At 55.5% G+C, this 20,713-nt stretch overlaps 1 protein-coding gene across 1 annotated transcript in view; it reads right to left on the bottom strand.

The window, feature by feature from the left end:
- Positions 1-2,120: 2,120 nt before the first annotated feature.
- CCDC57 (coiled-coil domain containing 57) overlaps positions 2,121-20,713 on the bottom strand; it is a 145,448-nt gene continuing 126,855 nt past the window's right edge. Inside the window, exon 19 of the mRNA XM_011998287.1 lies at positions 2,121-2,525. Within this exon, the coding sequence (XP_011853677.1) occupies positions 2,341-2,525 (185 nt within the window). The 3' untranslated portion in view covers positions 2,121-2,340. The remainder of the gene's footprint in view (positions 2,526-20,713) is intronic.

Raw genomic sequence — 20,713 nt, forward strand, 5'->3', positions numbered from 1 at the left:
GGAGGCGCGCGGCCACGTGGCCAGTGGGGTCGACCGGGACACCCACCTGGTGTGGTGCGAACAAAGGGAGCCGCTGCCCCGCTTCCCTGGGCAAAGGCTGCGAGTTTTTCAGGGCGCACCCACGGGTGGGGGCTCAGCCCGGCCCTCGTGCGTTCTCTCCCTCCCGAGTGATTTCCCTCCTCGAATGGTTGCCAGCTCGGCAGCCTGAGCCCTGAAGCGTGCCCTCCCTTTTCTGGCAGCCTCGCGCCTGCGGGGCCACGCACCCCACGGGGGGCAAGCGGGCCTTGTGAGGCCACAGGTGTCCCTGGCTGCATGTCCTACTTTCTGGGCTCAGGAAGCCCGGGCCGCTGAAGGGGAACCGGAGACTGGGGCCCCGGCCCCTCTGCAGGTGCGCGGCCTCCTCCCTTTCCTGAGAGCAGGCCTGAGGGTCACGCGGCCACTCCACGCGTCTTTTCCCTTCTGGGGCTGTGGTTCACGCACCGTGGGACGGAGGCTCAAGGAAGGACAAGGGGAGACAGGGCTGGGGCTGGCCCCGCACTGCTGTCCCCACTGCGGGGGTTCTTCTGATTCAGGGTGAGGTCCTGTGTCAGCCTCAGGCATGCAGGCACACAGCTCCGGCTCTCCATGCTCCAAACCTCCCAGGTGGCCCTGGGGGCTGCCAGTGCTGGTGGTCAGTGGCCAGCAGGGCCCTGCTCTCTGCAGCCTGTCGGGGGCTGGGCCAGCTACAGGGGAGCCCTGGCTGGCTCCCAAGGAGGTTGGAGACTCGTCCAGCACCCTGAGGGCTTCTACAGAAAGTGAGCGGCAGCGGCCGGGCTTGGTGGCTCACGCCTGTAATTCCAACACTCTGGGAGGCCAAGGCGGGCAGATCACGAGGTCAAGAGTTCTAGACCAGCCTGGCCAATATAGTGAAACCCCATCTCTACTAAAAATACAAACATTAGCCGGGTGCGGTGGCGCGTGCCTGTAGTCCCAGCTACTGGGGAGGCTGAGGCTGGAGAATAGCTTGAACCCAAGAGGCAGAGGTTGTGTGGGAGACCACAGAGCACTGAGAGCCCCCCAGCCCATCCCCAACTCCGTCTGTGGATTCCCATGAAGCAAGTGAGGGACGCTAACTTCAAATGCCTGCGCAGCAGTGACTCCTGCCTTGGGGACTGCAGCCTGTCTATGCGGTGTGATCTCTGCTTGTCACGTTTATCCAGCCTGCACACCTTTGAGCTAGGCCAGCCGATGGCACTGTCTGTATTTTACACGGGTGTAAACCGAAGCTGCAAAGGTCCCGTGATTTGCCGAGGCAGCATGGCAGGTTAGGGCTGGGAGCAGCGTTCTCCCATCGTCTTCCCAGAGAAGCTGTCTGCCTGGTTCGGAAAGGTGGCCTGAGGGTATACGGCAAGGCCTGTCACTTCGCCTAGCGGGGTACCGGCTGCCTCCACCCCTGCACTCTGCTGTGGGCAGAGTGTGACCAGGCCTGGGTGCCAGGCAGGGGGCGGGGGGGGACAGAGGCAGGACTTTGGAGGAGTGGGGGTGGGACATGAACCCCCGACAAGTCACCCTCCTGCTGGTGCTGGTTGCAGAGCACTATGTCCGTGTGGAGGACATGCAGGGACTCTTGGAACTGCTTTTTGGCGGGGTAGTGTAGTGTGTTCCAGGCAGACGGGCATCAGTTTACATGTGTGTTTCTCGTCCTTGCAGGTACCTGGCCCTGGGCACCCAGGTGGCAGGGATATCTTGCTGTTATCCTTTGTGGGGGTGGGCATGGAAGGCCCAGTGGTGACCGCTGTCCTGGGTTGGCCTCCACCCTGTCAGCGCCTGACATGCGCACCCCGACCTGCATGAGGCCCAGGTGCCCACCTGGCTTCCAGGGGTCACTTTGGCCAGGTTCACTGGTATCCAAGGCTCTCACTCCTGGGAGGGCTCCTCCCATGGCACTCTCGGGAGACACTTGCTCTGTGGGTGGGCTTTCTGCTCTGACCCCTACCCGCTACCAGGCTCTGAGGAAGAGGCCACGCTGTCCCCGACACCACCGGTGTGCAGGTGGCTGTGGGTGGTGACACAGGCAGGCCAGGCTCTGGCACAAGCACTTCATACTACATTTCCCAAGTAGGACAGATAAACAACGCTATGGCCAAGCAGACGCCCCAGGGAAGAACCTGGTTTTAATGGGCCTGGCGCTCAGGGAGGCCTTCGGTCAGCAGGGTCGCCTCAGCACTTGGGAGCCTGTCCTGCAGCTCCCTGCTTCCACCCTGCACGCTGCGCCCACACCCCCCCACCACGGAGGTGAAAGCGCAGGCACCATGCGGAAGCCCCGAGGGGGGTGGGGCGGGGCGGGGCGGGGGGAGGAAGTCAGTCCTTAATGTTATAGTTACGGATCTTGGGGGGCCTCTGGCAGCCTTTAACTTTTGCGGGATGAGACCGGGAGGCTCCTGTGGGCTTGGCCTTTGCCTGGGCTGCCGTCTTCATCCCTGGGGTGGCAATGCCTGCCTGCATCTTGACGGGGCTCCTATCGACTGCTGGAGGAGCCGGGAGCTCTATCAGGCAAAGAGACACGAGAAGAAAACAGCATGCGTCAGGAGGGGCAGGAGGCTGTGCTCGCACGCAGTGCACATGTGCAGTGCTTCTGTGTCCCCGGCCAGCGGGGGCCCTGTGACCCTTGGCCTGGCTGTCCTCCAGGAGTCCATGAAGGCCAAAGGATCCTCCTGGAGTGACCAGAGAGCCGTGGCCTCGCCTTGCTCAGTGGGTCCTGCTTGGCAGGGCCTGGGCCTGCCCCTCCACTGGACACCTGGATATCTGGCTCTGAAAATGGTCCTGCCATGGCCGTTTCGTAATGGGTCCCAGGAGGGGGCGGGCTGCTGCGGTAAATGGTTGACTTGAAGCCTCTCCTCCCAGGCCGCCCGGGTGTCCCTACCCTCTGAGACACATCCCCTGCCCCCGCCTCCTCGATGGCCAGCAGCGCCAGGCTTTCGAGGCCAAAGGAAAGGCCGCGCTAGCGGGTACCATGTGGCCGGGAACAGGCCAAGGGCCCAGGAGTGTGCCACACACAGAGGCTGGGGCCTAAATGCCAGGTAGCCCTTCCAAAGCATCGGCTGAGACCGTCTTCGCAGAGAGGTGTTGTAGGGGATCTGTATCTGGCCAGTTTTTCTCTATTTTTCATTTTTTTAATTAAGAATGTGGGTTTTTTTTTTTTTTTTTTTTTTGTAAAACAGCAGCAAAATGTTACTACAAATCCATGGCAGGGCCCGGCACTGTTGCTGACGCCTGTAATCCCAGCACTTTGAGAGGCCAACAAGGGCGGATCACCTGATGTCAGGAGTTCAAGACTAGCCTGGCCAACACGGCGCAACCCCGTCTCTACTAAAAATACAAAAAATTAGCCGGGCGCGGTGGTGGGCACCTGTAATCCCAGCTACTCAGGAGGCTGAGGCAGGAGAGTCGCTTGAACCCAGGAGGCGGAGGTTGCAGTGAGCTGAGATGGTGCCATTGCACTCCAGCCTGGGTGACAAGGGCAAAACTCCATCTCAAAAAAACAAAACAAACAAAAAATCCACAGTAAGATGTGAGCTCAGCGTCCACTGAGTGGCCACATCGTGGCTGGGGTGAGGTCTAGACGGCTCCAGTGCGTGGCTGAGTGTGGCCCGGTGAGCAGTCTGGACAGGCTGACCTGGGCAGGTCAGCTGGCGGCCAAGGCCTCCTGCTGGAGCCCAGCCTGTGTGGTCTGCGTGCAGCCTGGCTGACTGGGAAGCATCTGTGCTTTGGGGTTGCCGGCAATGACGCACTGTTTCTCTGCTGGGCTGTGCAGTGCACATGGGGGCAGCCACACGCTCCCGGCCCTGGCCCTGGGCCCCTCCTCGCATCTCAGCTTCTTCCACTCTGATCTACTCTTGGGGTCTCAAGACACCTGGAACCAGTCTTCCTTTCCCTGCAGCCTCGTCGGCGTCACACAGTCCCTGGCCCCCTGCTGGGGTCCTGGGGGGCCCTGGATGCTGCCTGCTCCCTTTGCTTCCAACCCCCAGAGGAATTCCTCCTCTTCACACAAAGGCTCCCACCTTATCTCTTGACAATAATCCCCCCATCCCCACTCCCACCCCCTACTCCCTCCCCCAGCTCCCCACGCCGGCTCACAGAAGGTGGGGTATCCCGTGGAAAGGGCTTCCCACTGGGAAGCTGGTCCTCTGACCAGGCCCTAGTACTCCACTGTGACCCTGAGGGGTCTCCTCACACGCAGGGGCCTTGGTTGTCCCTCTCTAAGGCACAGGGAATCTGGAGGCTTTGCCCAACTTGATCCTCCTGAGACAATGCCTGCGGGGATTTTCAGAAAAAGTGAGCTGAGGGAGGGTGAAGGGCCTGCCTCTTTGCCTGGGAGGCCTGAGCTGGTGCTGCTGGGAGGACCTGGCTGTATCCCGGGGCAAAGCAGGGAGGTGTGAGTGGGGCACAGTCCCTGGGGCAGGGAGGGTGAGCTGGCCCCCTCCCCAGGGCAGGCCGGCCCCTAGCTCAGAATATCCACTTTGCAGGCTCTGGTTTCTTCACTGGTCCTTTTCCTGCCAAGCCCTCCTCAGGGATGGTGGCAGGGAACTGACCAGGAGTCCAGGACCCCAGGGCAGGGTACAGCCCTAGGCCGGAGGCACGGAGCTGGATGTGTCAAGGCGGCTGCCCCAGGCGTGACTCCCTGTGACCCCGGATTCTTCTCCTACCTGATGCTAATCTGAGGTCAACCCAGTAACTGGTCGGTAAAAACACTCTTGGCCTCCACTACTCTCCGCCCCTCCTTCTCGCCTGACCTGTTTTGCCGAGCCTGGCCGGGATTTTGCTTTCTGCATTGGGCTGATTGGGCCAGAGGGAAACCATGTGAACCACAGTTTGCTGGGCACAGCGTGAGAAACGCGCCTCTTGGGTCCTGCACCCCTCCCCCGCCGGCTGCTCGTGCTCTGGCCCCGAACAGAGCTTCTGGAAAGTTCCTGAAACATCCAAGGCCTTGCAGTGATTAACCAGGGGAGGGGGACTGGGGCCTGCTTGCCCCTCCCAGGCTTACCCCGTCCCAGGGCCTGGTGTGTGCTCAGGCAGGGCCACCTGAGCTGGGCTCCATCCCCTCAGCTGGCTGCACTATACTTGGAGGGATTTGGAGACGGAGTCTCACTCTGTCGCCCAGGCTGGAGTGTAGTGGCGCGATCTCGGCTCACTGCAAGCTCCGCCTCCCGGGTTCATGCCATTCTGCCTCAGCCTCCAGAGTAGCTGGGACTACAGGTGCCCACCACCATGCCCAGCTAATTTTTTTTGTATTTTTAGTAGAGACAGGGTTTCACTATGTTAGCCAGGATGGTCTCGATCTCCTGACCTCGTGATCCGCCTGCCTCGGCCTCCCAGAGTGCTAGGATTACAGGCGTGAGCCACCGCGCCCTGCCTTGGAGGCTTGAAGCTGGTGGAATCTCGGGGAGGACACAGCCTGTCCTATTGCAGGGGAGGTGCAGCCCTTGCTCCCATCTCAGCCTGGGGGCATGAGAACTCTGAGCACAAAGGGGACAGAGCTGGTCCCCAGCTTTCTGGCCACCTGTGGGTTTCTTCTCCTTCACCTGAGCCACAGCCCAGCTCTTGACCAAATTGGCCTCTCGTGGCTCATTCTCCAGGCGCTCCGGGCTCTTTGGGTGCCCCTGGGCACACCTACCTGGCTTCCTAGGGCTTTGGGAAGGGCCGGACGGTGAGCTCACGCCTTCCCTGGTTCTCCAGAGCCTGCCTTGGGGCTGGGGAGGGCCTGGCCCTGATGGCAGCTCAGGCCTCAAGTCCATTCTATGGCACAGAGGCCCTTCTGTCTCCCTGTGGCCTCTGCTGTTCTCTGGGGTTCACCCCTGCTCTCCCAAGGGCCCAAGTTCTGCTGGACCCCCTCTGGCTGCCACAGGGCTCCTCACGCACCCAAGATCAACCCTTCTCAAATGCACTGAATTATTTCGAAGTCTCTCGGGAACAAGGCTTTTCCCACCGCTGTCAGCACGGCACCCGGGCCTTCAGTGCAGACAGTGACAGCAAATGTGACTTGGCTCCCCCCACCCCGAATCTCCAGAAGCTGTGTGCACCTTTCCAGGGTCCCCACGCCTGTGAGGCTCACATCTCTGTCTCCCCAGCCCGTGTCAACCCTCACCTGCTAATGCCTCCTAATGGACACCCCCACCCCTGAGCTCCTGGAGCTCAGCCGTGGGGGTCACAGTGGCCCTGGGGCTGCCTTTGTGGGACTGAGTGTGACAACAGAAGAGCAATGGGGTGCAGGGGAGGGAGGCCCAGGTGATCCGGTCCCTATGGCCCCTCCGCATGGGGATGCCCTGGGCCTGCTCTGTCCAGCTGCCTTCCCCGCCTCACTGGCACATGGAGCCCGGAGCCCCCACTGGGCAGATGCACAAGAGGGGAGGGTACTAGGCGCTGCAGGATCCAGGGCTCTGGGCAGTCCTGCCACCCATCACTCAGCCTAGTGAGGCAGGGCCAGCAGGAAACCCCAGATCCTTCAGGCCCCGCCTGCTGGCCTTTGAAGCAGAGGAGAGGTGGGACTTCGGGGGCCTGGGTGCCGACCACAGGCTGACCCCTTGTTCCATGCCAGCACCTCCTCTGGGCGACCGTGGCTCCTCCGGCAACGGCACTGGCGGGTCCCCTGCTGCTGAGCCTGCCCAGGCCTGTCTGCTACAGACTGTCAGTGTTGCCTCATGTGGGCCCCATCCCAGCCCTTGAGAGGGGTCACCCAGTAGTGGGGTGCAAGCTGGGGCCCCAAGGAAGGGAATTTAAGGGAAACACTTCATGGGCATAAGGCTTTGAGAGACGCGGGTCTGTCCCTACCGGAGGCTGCATCGCGGACGGCAGGCACATAGGCCTCACTTGGGCGAGAGGAGACCCAGAGATGCATGACCTTCCTCCTGGGCCGGCTCCCCACCACAGCCCATCGAGCTCAGCCCACAGGAAGGAGAGGTGCCAAGAACCCCAAGCACAGGTGGCTGCAGGCTGGTGGGTGCCGAGGAGGCCGCGAGGAGGCTGGGACGGTGAGAGCCAGGGACGGGCAGCGAGTTGGACAGCCTCTGGGTATCTCCGCACCCGACCCTGTCCTGCCTTTCAGAGGAGAAAAGGCAGAAGGCCCTGAGGCCCCGGAAGGGAAGTGACATGCAGCAGCTGAGCTGGGGCAGCAGGAAGTGGCAGCTGTCTCAGCTGTTTTGGGGGCATGGGAACTGGTTTCCTGGTCCTAAAGTGAGGATGCTGGCCTCATGCCCCTTGGGCCAGGACTCTGCACTGAGTGCTGAGTGCCTGGGGTGGTGTTTAGACAACTTGTGGTCTTTGTTGGCACTGTCTGGGGACAGCAAAAAGCAGCATGGGCCAGTGTGCAGGGCAGATTCCAGGTAAAATTCATGACAAGGGAACTTTCAAAAGGGGCCCATGGGGCCCTCCCAGGTGTGCCAGGCCAGCGCCCATCTCCAGGTGGGCACCCTAGCATCTCAGGCCACAGACCAGCAGGTCACCGCCATGTCCCTGGGGAACAGCACTGCCTGCCACTCACTTTGGCTGAGACCCGTGTCTCAGGGCTGCTCCCTGCATGTCTTGGCAGGAGGATGGACAGCTGGGAAGGAGGCCACACTCTCCTCCAGGGAGCCTGGCTCTGCAGGAGCTACGCCAGCCACGCACATAGCAGCTGCTCAACCTGCTTGGGACACGGAGGGCCACACGCCTGGCCAAAGGCCTCTCCCCACTCCTCCTCCTCCCCTGAAGACCAGGCGCCTGGAGTTGCTCTCCAGAGATCTGGGCAGTGACCCTCTGGATCCCAGGGATTTTGCTTCCCCTGAGAAGAGAGGCAAAGGTGCACACACCTGCAGCAGGTCAGGGGTGGGGGATGCATGGCACAGCGGCTTGGTGCCCGGGTGGGGCACGGATGCCGCGGGAGTGGGGAGTGGGGAATGGCTGCCTCGGACCCTGCTGTGTGGCTTGTCGCCCTCCATGGCATTGCTGCACCTCCTGTTTGACTCCAGCTGCACGGCACACAGGGTGAGGTTAGCATGAGGGGCCAAAGTGGCCCCCGCCAGAGAGGAGGAGGAAGAGGCCCCCAGGTAGGTACGTGCTTCGGGGCCTGGCACTTGGCACACTGGGGATAGGCAGATGGAGTTGGTCTGCAGGTTCCAGAATGAAGGGGGCCTGTTGTGGCGGAGGAGGAGGGCAGTCTGGGTTGAAGAAACACCCCCTGCAGTCCAACAGCTGCACTGCCTGCTCCCCTGGCAACACCTGCCACATGGACTGGAGAAGACACGTCAGCCCCTGGGCTGGAAGTCGTGGGCCGGCATCCACCTGAGATGGGGACTCTGGGAGGGGTCAGCTGCCGGCCCTCCTGCCTCGGCTGCTCTCAGCATCCTACAGTGCCATCGGGTGCTCTCAGGACAGATGCCTCCAGAATAGGCTCTCGTACAGAAAGCGGGTGGGCTCCAGCGCCCAGAGTCACAGCACGGATGAGAAGGCTGTGGGTCACTCTGCACACACCTCAGGATGAAGTCCTGGTCAGAAAATGCATGAGCGTTTCTTGAGGATCCCCCTGCTCCTGGGGCAGGCTGGTCTCTATCCCCGTTCCCCGTCCCACGTGCCTCCTTGCCTCTGTCCACGTGATGTTGGAGCAGCGAGCCTTCTCCGAGCTCAGAGTCAGAGGCCACAGGCCACTGTCCCTTTGGCCAGGCTGCAGTCCTTGACTCTGGAGCACTCGGAGAGCAAGTGGCAGAGATGAGTGACCTGTGGCCGCTCTGGCTGCTAGTGTGATGAGTGTGATGGCTTGTCCAGGTCTTGGAGTTTTGCTGAAAGAGCGCCTGAGCTGTGCTCCCACCCCTGCAGACGGCTCCTCTGTGAACAGCCGGGCTGTTCTTGCTGCTGGAAGGAGTCCCCCAGCCCCTCAGGAAAGAGGTTCAGCCCTGGCCACGGACCTGGCATAAAATTTGCACACTAACAGCAGGGTCCACCGAAAGCCTAAAACAACAGTGAGTTTCAGGGCGAGTGAGTCTCAGGGCGAGAATCTCTCTTGCTTGTGTTGCATTGGTGTCAGTTGTCACTGGCTTTCAGTTTTAAATGGAAATACACAGGGTAGTGCATGTGACAGTGTCCAAGATATGCACAGCAGATTTTCATTCACAAAAAGTCTGGCCCCAAGAGCTAAATGGAAATACCTTCTGCTGTCCTTCCCAAGTCATAGAGCAAACACTTCGGTTCCCAGGGGTCCACATCAGTTCTGGTGGAGGCAGTGACTGTGAGTGTGACCAACTGGGCTAATTTGTCCTGAAATTTAGTTGGGACAGCTACAGTTTCTTAATTCTATGACCAGAGAGTGAAGCGTTTCACTGAAGATCTCTGGCCAGTGTCTCCAGGGGCAGCCCTGGAAAGGAAGGAGCCTCGCTTTCTCCAAGAGGAAGACGCATGCTCCAGGGCAGGGGCAAGCTGGGTGTGTCTGTGTGAAGTGGGTGCACGTTCATGCTCTTTAAGCTGCAACTGTGCTTCCTGTAGGACAGAATGAAGTTCATCAAGGAGGCCGATGAAGGCAGAATATGGGTAAGACCAAACTTACACAAAATCCTTCTACATCTTCATATCAAAACATGTTAAATATAAACCTCCAAATACCTACAGGGATACAAGCACAGGGCTTCCGAAACAGGTGGGATACACAGCCTCAGTCTGTCCGAGGCCCACACAAAGTCTTGGGGGAGTCACTGAAGGAAGGAGGGGAAAGAGCTCAGAAGAAGCCATAAGAGAGCGAGACATGGACAGGAAACCAGGCGGCCCCGGTGCCCCACAGGAGTTCAGAGTCGAGGGCTGGGGTGGCACAGAGGGGAGCGTGTGGCACACATGCCTGAGAGGGGCCTACGAGGCGGCTGCAAGGCATGAGGTTCTGTGAACCCGGTGTGAACTGGCAGATGTTACCACAGGACAAAATTAGAATGTGTAACTTGTAAAGCAGCAGAGGAAAACTTGGTTTCTCCAGTGTAAAACAAGAATGTAGGAAAATGAAACAAATGGAAAATAAATAATGTGGAGATTAAATTCCAGTAGACAATAGTTCAATGGATATTTATAGATGAGCAAACTGACTAATGAAAAAAAAATCTTAGATTGAATTTTTTAAAAATAAAGATCCAACAATAAAAGATCCACTTAAAAAGACAGAAAAAGTAAAAATTAAAAAATAAAATAGAATTAGGCAGAAAATGTCACAAGAGGCAAAGAACTCTTCTTCTTTTTTTTTTTTTTGAGACACAGTCTCGCTCTGTCACCCAGGCTAGAGTGCAGTGGTGGGATCTCGGCTCACTGCAAGCTCCGCCTCCTGGGTTCACGCTGTTTTCCTGCCTCAGCCTCCTAAGTAGCTGGGACTACAGGCACCCGCCACCACGCCTGGCTAATTTTATTTGTATTTCTTTTAGTAGAGACAGGGTTTCACCTTGTTAGCTAGGATGGTCTCAATCTCCTGACCTCGTGATCCACCCGCCTTGGCGTCTCAAAGTGCCTGGCCTTTTTTATTTATTTATTTTTTTGAGAGGCTGTCTTGCTCTGTCACTCAGGTTGGAGTGCAGTGGCATGATCATGGTTCACCGCAGCCTCGACCTCCTGGGCTCAAATGATCCTCCTGCCCCAGCCTCCCAAGTAGCTGGGACCACAGATATGTGCCACCACACCCAGTCTTCTTATCTTTTAAAGCATGTTGGGCCTTGTTTTGACAGAAAGGTGGGTTACATGTTTTCTTGTTTTTTGTTTTTGTTTTTTGAGACAGAGTCTGTTCTGTCACTCAGGCTGGAGTGCAGTGGTGCGATCTCGGCTCACTGCAACCTCTGGCTCCAAGGTTCAAGGGATTCTCGTGCCTCAGCCTCCCAGGTAGTTGAAATTACAGGCGCTTGCCACCATACCTGGCTAATTTTTATATTTTCAGTAGGGACGGGGTTTTACCAAGTTGGCCAGGCTGGTCGTGAACTCCTGACCTCAAGTGATCCGTCCGCCTTGGCCTCCCAAAGTGCTGGGATTACAGGTGGGGGTCATAGTGCTCGCCTTCTTGTCTTTTAAAGGGTGTTGGGCCTTGTTTTGGGTAAAAGTTGGGTTATGTGGTGTGTTTTTTTTTTTTGAGACAGAGTCTGCTCTGTCACTCAGGCTGGAGTGCAGTGGTGCAATCTCGGCTCACTGCAACCTCTGCCTCCCAGGTTCAAGTGATTCTCCTGCCTCGGCCTCCCGAGTCATTGGGATTACAGGCGTGCACCACTACGCCTGGCTAATTTTTGTATTTTTAGTAGAGACGGGGTTTTACCAAGTTGACCAGGCTGGTTGTGAACTCCTGGCCTCAGGTGATCCGCCCACCTCGGCTTCCCAGAGTTCTGGGATTACAGGCGTGAGCTGACACGCCCGGCTTTGGATTCCTATAGCTGCAGTTTCTCAGGTAGGTTCTAGATGAGCCTTCACTGCAGACAGCATCAGCCCCATTCCCACGGTGTGGCTCCTCCGGAGTCTCCACTGAATGTCCACAGTGATCACCGGGGACCCATCACCCCGGCTGTAGCTTCAGTATGTCATGACCCTGTGTGAGCTCTGGAAGTTGTTCACCTTACACGCTCCTTTCTCCTCTTTGCCTGGCTTTGTGGCGTTTTCTTCTATACACGTGCAGGCTGGTCCTCAGTACACACTCAAGAGAACCCTGTGCAGATTTCTGGAGCTCTTTTCTGCAGTTTCCTCCTTGCTGGATTCTGCCCTGAAACGCCGGCTCCTGCTATCTCCGCAGGCCCCAGTGCAGTCTCAACTCCGTAAGGGTACTCAGCTCTGCTCAGGCCCTGCTTCTCTCCCTGTACCGGCAGCCCAGACAGGGCCTTCAGGCAGAAGGCCAGGGCCCCAGGTTTCGCCTTGCCTGTGTCCTTCCCACAAGGGTGGCGGTCTTGTCCTCGATCTCGGTCTTGTTCGGGATCTCGGTCTTGTTCGGCCAGTTGTCCGATGTCTACAAACTGTTGTTTCATATACTTTTTCCAGTTTTCTAGTTGATTATGGAGGAACATTAAAGTCTGGTCCTTATAACTACAGCCTGGGCAGAAGCAGAAGTGAGTGCCAGCTGTTGTGTGGCCATAGAATAAATATTACCAGAAAGTAAGCCGATTTGGCTATTTCTTAATGTATTTACTTTGTTCTAAAAGTTATTTCAACACAAGTTACTTTCCTAAGTGGCAATCATGGTTTCGTCATTACCATTTCAAGAAAAGAGCTAACAAACATCTACTTGACCATCTGTTTCTGAGAAAGTTCTGAGGCTGCCCCGTCCTTCTTCAGAAGCCACAGGTGTGACAATCAGTGAAGGTGGGAGGCTGGGGTTGTCTGTGCCATTCAGGACACCCCAGTGCTCCCTTCTTGGCCAGAGCACCGGTTCTTGGATTCCTGTAGCTTCCGTGACAAGGTGCTGTGGGGCTGTGCAGACGTCTAGCCTCATAAAACGTCACCAGCGTGAACTGCTCTGTCAGTCACAGCTTGTCCTGAGAGCAGCAACGGGGCTAGAAGGACAGGGGCAGGCACTGAGACACAAGGGGCTAGACGGACGGGGCAGGCGCTGAGACACAAGAGAGCAGGGTCCTCTCCTTCCTGGACAGCAGGACTGTCCTGATCCCACTGCAAGACTGCCGTGGCAGTGACCAGTGAGGCCTGTGCTCGTGTTTTTGCACACTGAGGAGCTGCCTCCATTCATTCTCCCTCACATTCCTGGAGCCCACATGCTCCTCACCAAGCTTGCCTCCTGGCTCATGTGCGGGTGAAGGGTTCCACGCCAGGCCGGACTCGGGGCTCATACCTGTCCTCTCAGCACTTTGAGAGGCCAAGGTGGCAGGACCGCTTGAGCCCAGGAGTGCGAGACCAGCCTGGGTGCCAGAGTGAGACCCCGTCTCTACAAAAAAATTTTTTAAAAAGTAAAAAGGTTAGCCAGGCATGGTGATGTGCACCTGTAGTCTCAGCTACTCAGGAGGCCAAGGCAAGTGGATCACTTGAGCCTGGAAAGTTGAGGCCACAGTGAGCCAAGATTGTACTGCTGCGCTCTGGCCTGGGCGACAGAGCAAGAATAAAGTAAATAAATAAGAGCCCCATGGCCCCTGTGCCTGCCCTGCAGCTTGGTCTGGCAGCTGTCTTGGGCTGTCCATCTCACCTTGGCCACCAGGAGCCTGATATGCACCTTCTAGTGTAGGTTTCCTGGGCCCCGACGGAGAGACCACAGACGGAAAAGCGCACTGTGATGTTCCCTGAGCATTTACAGGGGAGGCATAGACTGTTCTTCACTGTCCCCCATTTCTTCATGTGTCACAGCCGGCTCCTCGCCCATCCATGGCGGGGGCATCCCAACCTGCTCTCCTGAACAAAATGAACGGAAGCCCTGGGTGTCACAAGAAGCACAAAAGTGCCTGCGGAGGTCGGGGCTGGAGGCGGCATGGGAGCGGGGAGGGGCGGGGGCGTGAGGATGAGCTGGTGCTGAGGCCAAATGCTCAAGGCATGTTTGTATATCTCGGGAGCCCAGCTGGTCCTGCAGAGGCCAGTCACACTGAAATGCCACTCTGGAGTTCCACCATCCTTTCAGGAAAAGCCCAGGATAGTCTCAGTTCAAAAGCACAGGACACGAGGCAGGGGATGGAGGGAGTGTGTCCTGGGCGCCCACTGGCTCCTGAATGCAGAGGCTGGCAGCCCCTGCAGGGCCGCAGTGACTGGGTGAGGGGCGGCTGGTGCTCAGAGGCCAGGTGTGGGAGTCGAGACGCACTCACCCACAGCCACTCCATCCCCAGGCGTGGTCCCACTGGAGTCCACCAAACCTCTAAAACTGTAAACATGACTCTTAGCTGGAGGGCCACCCGTGGGGCAGGAGTGTGCCATGATTTGGCCCACACCTTGTTTGGATTTACTTAGTTGCCAATATTTTAGAAAGGAAACACTTTATATATAAAACGAACAGGATTTCCAGCCTCTCTGAGACAAATGGGAAGACAGGCTTGTTGGCCCCACACTGCCATGGAGGGTGGCCCTGGGGTGGCACTGACATGGCCTCAGAAGACCAAGCCAGCCTGCAGGGCCACCACTGACCCCACTCCACAAGGTTGGCAGTCACCCTGTGCATGGGCACCTAGAACCTTCTCTGCAAAGGAGGCTCTGGCCTGGACTGGATCCAGGGCTTGGATTCAGATCCTGACTCCACCAGCTGGGGCTCTGTGACTTTGGACTTCGCCTCCGTCTGAGCAAAGAGCCCCAGCCTGCGACAACCACTGGGGCCCGAGCAGGGCGCAGTCACTCCAGCCCTGTGTGATCTCGGGCTGTCCAGCAAGAGGGGGCAAGAGGGGGAAAGAGGGGGCGGCTTTTGTCCTTCTTTCCCTTTGGATCTTTAGGTGAAAAAAGCCTGGCTATAAGGTGTCTTCAACACACAGAACTGCCCAGAAATGCTCTAATTCTACCAACAGTTTAAAAAAATAACCAAGTTAGCAGTCAGTCAACAGAATCATGCGACCTAAGATAACATTTTATGGGCCAGGCACGGTGGCTCACGCCTGTAATCCCAGAGCTTAGGAAGGCTGACATGGGACTGCTTGAACCCAGGAGTTCGAGACCATCTTGGGCAACATAGTAAGACCCTGTCTCTACAAAAAAAATTTTTTTAATTAGCCGGGCATGGTGGCTTACACCTCTGGTCCCAGCTGCTCAGGAAGCTGAGGCAGGAGGATCACTTGAACCTGGGAGGTGGAGGCTGCAGTGAGCTGAAACCGCACCACTGCACTCCAGCCCGGGCGACAGAGGGAGACTCTGTCTCAAAAATTAAAAAAATGTATGCAACCTTTTTTTTGTTTTTTTGAGATGGAGTCCCACTCTGTTGCTCAGGTTGGAGTGCAGTGGCGAGATCTTGGCTCACTGTAACCTCCGCCCTCTGAGTTCAAGCGATTCTCCTGCGTCAGCCTCCAGAGTAGCTGGGATTACAGGTACCCGCCACTGTGCCCGGCTAAGTTTTTGTATTTTTAGTAGAGACGGGGTTTCACCATCTTGGCCAGGCTGGGCTTGAACTCCTGACCTCATGATCCACCCGCCTCAGCCTCCCAAAGTGCTGGGATTATAGGCGTGAGCCAACTCGCCCGGCCACAACCTTTTTTTTTTTTCTTTTTTAAAGGAAACATCTCAAAATCTGTGGAGAAACAAATATAAATTTCAAAAGAACAAATTTTTTAAAGAAAAAAAAAAAAGCCAGCATTGACATGGGGCCCCCTTTAAAGTTGTGACCCTTTTTGCTCCTAAACCATCCTCTGCAGCTGGAGGGTGGGGTGGGGAATGAGAGTGGGGGAGGGGGGCCTCCACCCAGAAGAAAACAAAATCACTCACCCCGACCCACCCAGAGGGTGCACGGCAGGGACCGCCGCCAACTCCCACCTCCAGGGAGCCGCCCACTGAGCCCTGGCCCCAATCTCGATGAGGCCCCAAGTGGCAGCCCTACCCCCTTCTCCTGTGCAGCCTTCCCCACCCCCACAGCGCAGCCGCATTCCTCAGAAGCTCTGGCCCAGCATCTCCTCTGACCCCATGACACACTTGGCCCTCCCCCCTGCTCTAATCAGATAAGTCCCTTCCAGAGCTCCAGGGTGTAGAGTGAGGGCTGGGCCTTGGGACCCTCAGCTCTGGACTCTGTGGCCATGTGGCCTTGGGCCTCAGTTTCCGCATTTGAAAATGGCGTCGTAGTAGCTGTACAGCCTTAGCCTGAATACCTGAGCACAGGTGAAACACCAGGTATGGTGCCTGGCACTTAGCAGGCACTCAACAAATGTTCAAGGAAAACACACAAAACCATTCTGATTGCATGTGTCTGTAAACCAGGCTTCAGCCCTCCCTCTGGTCTCCAGTCCAGGCCCCCACAGCAGGGCCCTCTCTGGAAAGCTCCTGTCTCCCTTTGAATCCCTGACTTTCAGAAGTCACAACAAACACCCGTTTTTCTGTTGTCAGCTTTCCTAGTCTCCTTTGAAAAGGACAAAAATGTCAACAACACATATACCACATATAAGATGGCCAACAGATAGGAAAAATCACCAACCTCATCCTTTAAAAATGGCAAATTGGGCCAGATGCGATGGTTCACGCCTGTAATCCCAGCACTTTGGGAGGCCGAGGTAGATCACTTGAGCCCAGGTGTTCGAGACCAGCCCGGGCTAACATGGGGAAAACCCATCTCTACAAAAAAATTAAAAATTAGCCAGGTGTGGTGGTGTGCACCATAATCCCAACTACTCAAGGGGCTAAGGTGGGAGAACCACTTGAGCCCAGGAGGTGGAGTTTGCAGTGAGCTGGGATTGCACCACTGTACTCTAGCCTGGGTGACAGAGGGAGATCCTGACTCAAACAACAGCCAGGCAAATTGGGCCAGGTGCTCACGCCTGCAATCCAGCACTTGGGAGGCCGAGGTGGGAGGACTGTTTGAGCCCAGGAGTTCAAGACCAGCCTGTGCAACATGGCAAGGTCTTGTCTACAAAATGTAAAAAATTAGCCAGGTGTGGTGGTGTGCGCCTGTGGTCCCAGCTGCTGGGAATGCTGAGGAAGGAGGAATGCTTGAGCCCGGGAGGCTGAGGAGCCTGGGAGGTTGAGGCTTTAGTGAGCCATGGCAGTGCCACTGCACTCCAGCCTGGGCAACAGACTGAGACCCTGTCTCAAAAACACAAAATAAGGCTGGGTGCGGTGGCTCAGGCCTGTGATCCCAGGACTTTGGGAGGCCAAGGCAGGAGGGTCACTTGAGGTCAGGAGTTTGAGACCAGCTTGGCCAACATGGTGAAACCCTGTCTCTACTAAAAATACAAAAATTAGCTGGGCACGGTGGCAGGCGCCTGTAATCCCAGCTACTCAGGAGGCTGAGGCAGGAGAATCGCTTGAACCTTGCAGAGAAGGTAGAGGTTGCAGTGAGCTGAGATTGTGCCACTGCACTCCAGCCTGGGCGACAGAGTGAGACTCCATCTCAAAATAAATACATAAAATAAAATAGACTAGGGAAAAAAAGGCAAATTAAAACCAATAACGAAGTATCAGTTTTGACTTATCAGACTGACCAAAAAACAAACCAACAAACAAACAAAAAAGCACCCAAACCATCTGCTAAATCCACCAGTACTGAGTGAGGAAAGGTGCCTCACGCCTGCAACCAGGAGCAGGAGTTGGGCCAATGTCCCGGGGGCAATTGGGTAACAGCACTCAGAACTCAAACTGCCCCTACCTTTGACCCAGCTATTTCCCTCCTAGATACTGATCTAACAGCAGCCTCTGTGAGCACGCAGGGCACACGCACAGGAGCTTCACTGTCTTAAGAGCTAAAAACGACAGGCCGTCCAAGTGTCCACAAACATCAGCCAACAAAACAAAGGGAGGTGAGCTGATGCAGCTGCTCACAAAACTACCAGAAAGATCTGTCAGCTCTGTGTGTACTGACATAGAAAAATACTGCAGACATAAATAAAAAAGCAAGCTGCCCACACAATATGCGATTGAAAGGGAAGAGGATATACACATATATTTAAAAAACCACTTCTGTTCTCAGAGGGTGGCTGGGGAGTCTGGAGGGGTGCAGGGGCACTGGGCAGCTGTGGCCTGAGGGGTAGGGACTGGGAGGGAGTAAGAGAAGAGGGGGAGGAACACAGTCCACTGAAACGTGATGTGGTGTTACTCATCAGTGCAGGACGCCCCACGCACCGGGAGACAGGGTTTGGAGCGTCCTTTGCCCCAGTGAGGTGCTCCGGAACTTGCGGTGCTTTGCTGCCCACAGACACGGGACAGACTCTTGGGTGGCTGGCCCTGTACCGACTCCTGAAAGGACATTTGGAGCACTCGATACACACCCATAAGGTGCACTCTAAGAAGGTGGAGGCAGGTCTGCTGCAGGGGTCGGCGTCAGAAGCAGGTCCTTCTCTGGGGGTGAGGTCAGACATGTGCCTGGGTGCTTCTCTAGAACTGCCTCAGGGAGGGCTTCCGTCCTCACTGGCTGCCACTCGGCCTGCGGCGTGCTTTATGTACGCTGGCTTCTGTTGTGCTGCTGAAGAATATCTTTCCAGGTAAAAACACTACCTTAGAAATCTGTGATTTCTTCACCCGTATCTAAGGTTAACCCTCGTCCGGCCATTTGTAAATACTCAATTCTACTTCTGCGTATTTTCGTGGTTTGTCTTGGAGTCCCTCTCTCGGCCTGGAACGCCTGGTAGTGTGTGGTCTCCGTGAGAGGAAGTGGAGATCGAGTGAGCTGTGTTCCCACCCTGCCAGTTGTTGAATGGTTCTTTCTTTCCTTGGCTCCTGGAGAACAGCTACATTCTTATCTACCAGGCTCCGCTGAGCGGGCCAAAGGTGGGGGCGGGGGTGGGGGTGGGAGTGGTGAGAAATTATGTCTGTATTTTGATTAGAATGACGCTACAGATTACTTTACTTTGGAGAAAACTGCTGCCTTTGTATATTTAATGCTTCCATCCAGGAAGTGTCTATTTTTCAAGCCTCACTTTTTTTTGGATAATGCTTGGTAGTTTCTCTAGTCTACCAAACATTTTCTGAGACTCCTAGGTTTTGTAGACTCGGGGTCTCCCATGCTCCCATTTCTCCCAGTTATCTCCCTGTAAACGGAAGGGACAGGAATCAAGGACCATGCCCCTGCATCTGTGGTGCCCCCCACCCCTGTGCACCTGTGGGTACCCCACCTGCAGACCATGCCCCTGCCCTCAGAGACATTCTGAAGCAGACCAGTGGAATCAAGTTTAGGAAGCAAAATGGCATGGCCTGGGGCTGGTGCAGGAAGGAAGGAAGCTGGACGGGGGACAGGTCTCCTGTGCAGGCTTTGGAGGAGGCAGGTGCTGGGCAAACAAGAAGGGTGCCTGCAGGTGCTGCAGGGTCTGCAGGTGGGGTACCCACAGGTGCACAGGGGTTGGGAGGCACCCACAGGTGCAGGCAGGCTGGAGCTGGAGTGCAGGTGGCTGGGGGAAGAAGGGAGGGAGATGAGGTTGGATGTGCTGGGCCCCACCAGTCTGTGTGGAGACCTATCTGAGGCTGTCATAAAAACGCAGGTGAGAGGAGGCTAGGCTTGGAGGTGGGCCCTCCAAAGAGCCGCATCCAGGGTGTATGGGGGAGCTCCAACTCCAGGCAGCTGTTCCAGCCTCAGAGGTAGGCCGTGCCCTGGGATGGGGTAACTGCTGGGTCTGGATAGGTTGGCAAAGGAGGGCTGTGGACATGAGCAGGAGGGTGGCTTGAGGCCTGTTTCAGGCCCAAGAGGAGTGTGGCTGTTCAACACAGCTGTGTGACATTGTGACTAAACACCATGTCTGACAACAGTCATTCATGTCATTAATTTAGATGCTACTAAATTGTTAACTATTTCAGTATCATTTCATTATTATTATTATTATTATTATTATTTTGCAGAGATGAGGTCTTGCTATGTTGCCCAGGCTGGTCTTGAACTCCTGGGCTCAAGTGATCCTCCTGCCTCAGCCTCCCAAAGTGCTGGGATTACAGGCATGAGCCACTGTGCCTGGCCCTTTTTTTTTTCTTCAGATGATGTCTCACTATATTGCCCAGGCTGGTCTGGAACCTCTGGGTTCAAGTGATCCTCCCACTTTAGCCTCCCAAAATGCTGCAATTACAGGTGTGGGCCACCGCACCTGGCCTATAGCAATTTTCATGTCAGGCAAAATAGATTTTTTGGTGAAATACAACATGAGGGGTTATAAGGGATGTTACATACTGGTAAAAGGAGGAAAAGATCAAGAAGGCAAAAAACCTAAACATATATGCACCTAACAATGGACCTCAAAACACATAAAGCAACAATTGACAAAAACAGATAAATTGATAATTGTAGTTTAAGAACTAATATTTTCCTCTCAGAGGAATTAACATTACAGTAATTTAATTCTCTGACCAGAATGTAAAAATATTAGAAATCAATAACAGACAAAAAAAGAAAATTCCACAAATCTAGAAACTTAAGGAAAAATTCCATTTAAGTTAAAGCATAATGAGTTGAATTGTAAGTCCTGCTAGGGAAGGACAAGGGAACCATGGGGATGCCAAGATTTAGGAGACACGGTAAAAGCAAAGCAGCGCTTGGGGGAATATGCATTTCTTCGGCTGCACTGATCAGAAAACAAGACAGATTTCAGATTTGAAGAAGGCATCACGAAGCTAGCACTCCTCCACTATCCTTGTAAACCATCCAAAAGCAATAATAATAATAATAATAATGAAAAGCAAAAATGCAAACTTCATTTTCATTAAAACTAAGAGCTAGAAATGGTGATGGTGGAGGGGGGCTACCACAGGCTGCAGGAGTTTGGCAAGGGCCGTGTCGAAGACACACAGATGCCTCGTTAAAGACCAGAAAGAGCAGAGAGGGCACTTCTCAGAGGCGAGGGCAGCCCTGAGGGGAGGACCTAATTCCTTGTTTTAGGAGTAGGAACACGGGCGGCAGCAAGTGCTTCCCTGAGCTTGTCCTGTTCCTAGAAGAGAGGAGGGAGAGTGAGCCAGGAACAGAACAGGCCGTATCTGCAAAGTGCAGTATATGTGGGGAAAGGGAAGAGAGAAGCTGTATCAGCTGTTAAAAGTCTGACAGGTGCAGACTTGTACTTAAAGCTAAAATCAACAACAAAACTCTGCTAGATTGGAAAATGGCTCTGGCTTCATTTTCCATACAAACTTTTTCAAATAGCTAGTCAAGTAAAAATTTACCTGTTTTTTTTTTTTTTTTTTT

This window comes from Mandrillus leucophaeus, unplaced genomic scaffold (genome assembly GCF_000951045.1).
Source record: "Mandrillus leucophaeus isolate KB7577 unplaced genomic scaffold, Mleu.le_1.0 Scaffold1, whole genome shotgun sequence".
NCBI lineage: Eukaryota > Metazoa > Chordata > Mammalia > Primates > Cercopithecidae > Mandrillus > Mandrillus leucophaeus.